Source organism: Buceros rhinoceros, unplaced genomic scaffold (assembly GCF_000710305.1).
Source record: "Buceros rhinoceros silvestris isolate BGI_N320 unplaced genomic scaffold, ASM71030v1 scaffold13910, whole genome shotgun sequence".
Lineage (NCBI taxonomy): Eukaryota > Metazoa > Chordata > Aves > Bucerotiformes > Bucerotidae > Buceros > Buceros rhinoceros.
This window is the reverse complement of record NW_010391406.1, coordinates 14,525-16,758: the sequence shown is the minus strand read 5'-3', so window position 1 is coordinate 16,758 and position 2,234 is coordinate 14,525. Positions and strand designations below refer to the sequence as shown.

General features: G+C 59.4%; 1 protein-coding gene across 1 annotated transcript in view; it reads left to right on the top strand.

Moving 5' to 3' along the window:
• Positions 1-2,234, top strand: part of CHD6 (chromodomain helicase DNA binding protein 6) — a gene marked incomplete at its 5' end in the record, with an annotated part of 24,353 nt that overhangs the window by 11,978 nt on the left and 10,141 nt on the right. Inside the window, 3 exons of the mRNA XM_010141624.1 lie at positions 81-215; positions 534-655; positions 1,802-2,045. Of these exons, the coding sequence (XP_010139926.1) occupies positions 81-215; positions 534-655; positions 1,802-2,045 (501 nt within the window). The remainder of the gene's footprint in view (positions 1-80; positions 216-533; positions 656-1,801; positions 2,046-2,234) is intronic.

Here is a 2,234-nt window from a genome sequence, read left to right as displayed (position 1 = left end):
TGGCCGCAGCCTGTGCCCGCGTGCCGGGGCTGAGGCCGTGAGCCCTGCGCTCTCTCTGAGCCTGGCTCTCCGCGCTGCAGGAGGTGACCCACTACCTGGTGAAGTGGTGCTCACTGCCCTATGAGGAGAGCACCTGGGAGCTGGAGGAGGATGTCGACCCCGGGAAGATTAAAGAGTTCGAAGCCCTCCAAATCCCTCCAGAAATCAAGCACATGGTAACGTACCCAGAGGTAACGTACCCGGCAGGCAGCTCGGGCCCTGGGCAGGCGCGGACTGTCTGTGTCTTGCCGAGGTCCAGCAGTGCTGACCTTGTTGTCCCCACTGCTGCAGTGCAAGCCCCCTATGCTCCTCTCCGGGTGGGTCAGTTAGCGGGATCCAAGGGTGGGATCTGGAGGCCAAGCCCTTGCTGTGAATCAGCTGTCCATGACTGTTCTGAAGTGTTGTCCTGATGAACAGCCCCAAAAGCGGGGTCTGCCCTTGCTGGGTGTTAGCCTCTTCCTCTCCATGAACCTGCTCCTGCTCTCTCCTCCCAGGAGCGCCCGGCATCTGAGTCCTGGCAGAAACTGGAGAAGTCCCGGGAGTATAAGAACAGCAACCAGCTGCGGGAGTATCAGCTGGAGGGAATGAACTGGCTGCTCTTTAACTGGTACAACAGGTGAGGAGGGGCTGGGGCTCTGGTGTGTGCAGAGCTGGGGAGCAGAGCTGACCAACAGCGCCCGGACAGAGCAGCCCCTGGGACCTTCCAGTGCTGGGGCTGGCGGGCAGATGACAGAAAAACTGTGTGTGTCTTAGCTTTGCAACTAAGCCTTCAGGAACATTTCTCCCTGGTAAATGCTGATGAGTCTTGGGGATAGCAGGGCTTAGCTCTAAGGCACCCCTGAGCTTTGGGATTGGCTGGGCCTCTGGTGACCTGTTCCAGTGGCAGGAGGGCAGGAATATGCATGTTCTCAGCTGCAGCTGCCCATCAGTTGTGTCTTTCACTAGCTAGCGTGCACCGTGTTGACAATACCTTTCACACTAACTTTGAGTCCCCCATCTGGCTTGTCCCAGCACTGGTGTGGCCAGCAGGAGCGGGGCAGGGATTGGCCCCCTGTCCTGGGCACTGGTGAGGCTGCACCTCAAACCCTGGGTTCGGTTTTGGGCCCCTCACTCCCAGAAGGACAGCGAGGGGCTGGAGCGTGTCCAGAGCAGGGCAGCAGAGCTGGGGCAGGGTCTGGAGCACAATGCGCTGAGGAGCGGCTGAGGGACCTGGGGGGGTTGAGGCTGGAGCAAAGGAGGCTCCGGGGAGACCTTCTGGCTCTGACAACTCCCTGACAGGAGGGTGGAGCGAGGAGGGGGTCAGTCTCTTCTCCCAAGGAACAAGCTACAGGATGAGACAAAACGGCCTCAAGTCTCATTCCAGGGGAGGTTGAAGTTGTCCCTGAGGAGCCATTTCTGTCCCGTTGGGGTTGTCCCAGCCTGGCCCAGGCTGCCCAGGGCAGTGGTGGAGTCCCCATCCCTGGAGGGGTTTCCCAGCCGCGTGGAGGTGGCGCTGAGGGACAGGGGTCAGTGGGGACCTGGTGGTGCTGGGGGAATGGTTGGACTTGATGTTCTTAAATGTCTCAACCAAAACAATTCTGTGATTCTGTAATCTCACAAGAAGCTGGGTGGTCTGGCTTACCCAGACCGGTTTTGGGCCACTGTACCAATGTCCCCCCACCCTCCACCCTGCAGGGTCAGAAGGGTGTGGGTGGAGGTGATGTGCCAGATATTCCATTGAGTTGGCAACAGGGTGGTTCATTTCCCCTGTCCCTCCCTACAGGAAGAACTGCATTCTGGCTGATGAGATGGGGCTGGGGAAGACAATCCAGTCAATCACCTTCCTCTCAGAAATATTCCTGATGGGCATCCATGGCCCCTTCCTCATCATCGCACCTCTCTCCACCATCACCAACTGGGAGAGGGAGTTCCGCACCTGGACGGAGATGAACGCCATCGTGTACCACGGCAGCCAGATCAGCCGGCAGATGATCCAGCAGTACGAGATGGTGTACAGGGACACACAGGTGAGCACACAACAGTCCCCCACCCCAGCTTCCTTCTCTCGGGAAGCTCTGAGCTGCTGGCACAGGCTCAGGGTGCACAGGGTACGCTCTGTGCGAATGAAGAACAGGCCCAGCTGAGGCAGAAGGGGGAAAGGCAGCAGGGTCCCAGCCGCAGTGCGTGTCCAGGCTGCGGTGTCTGCGCTGGGACAC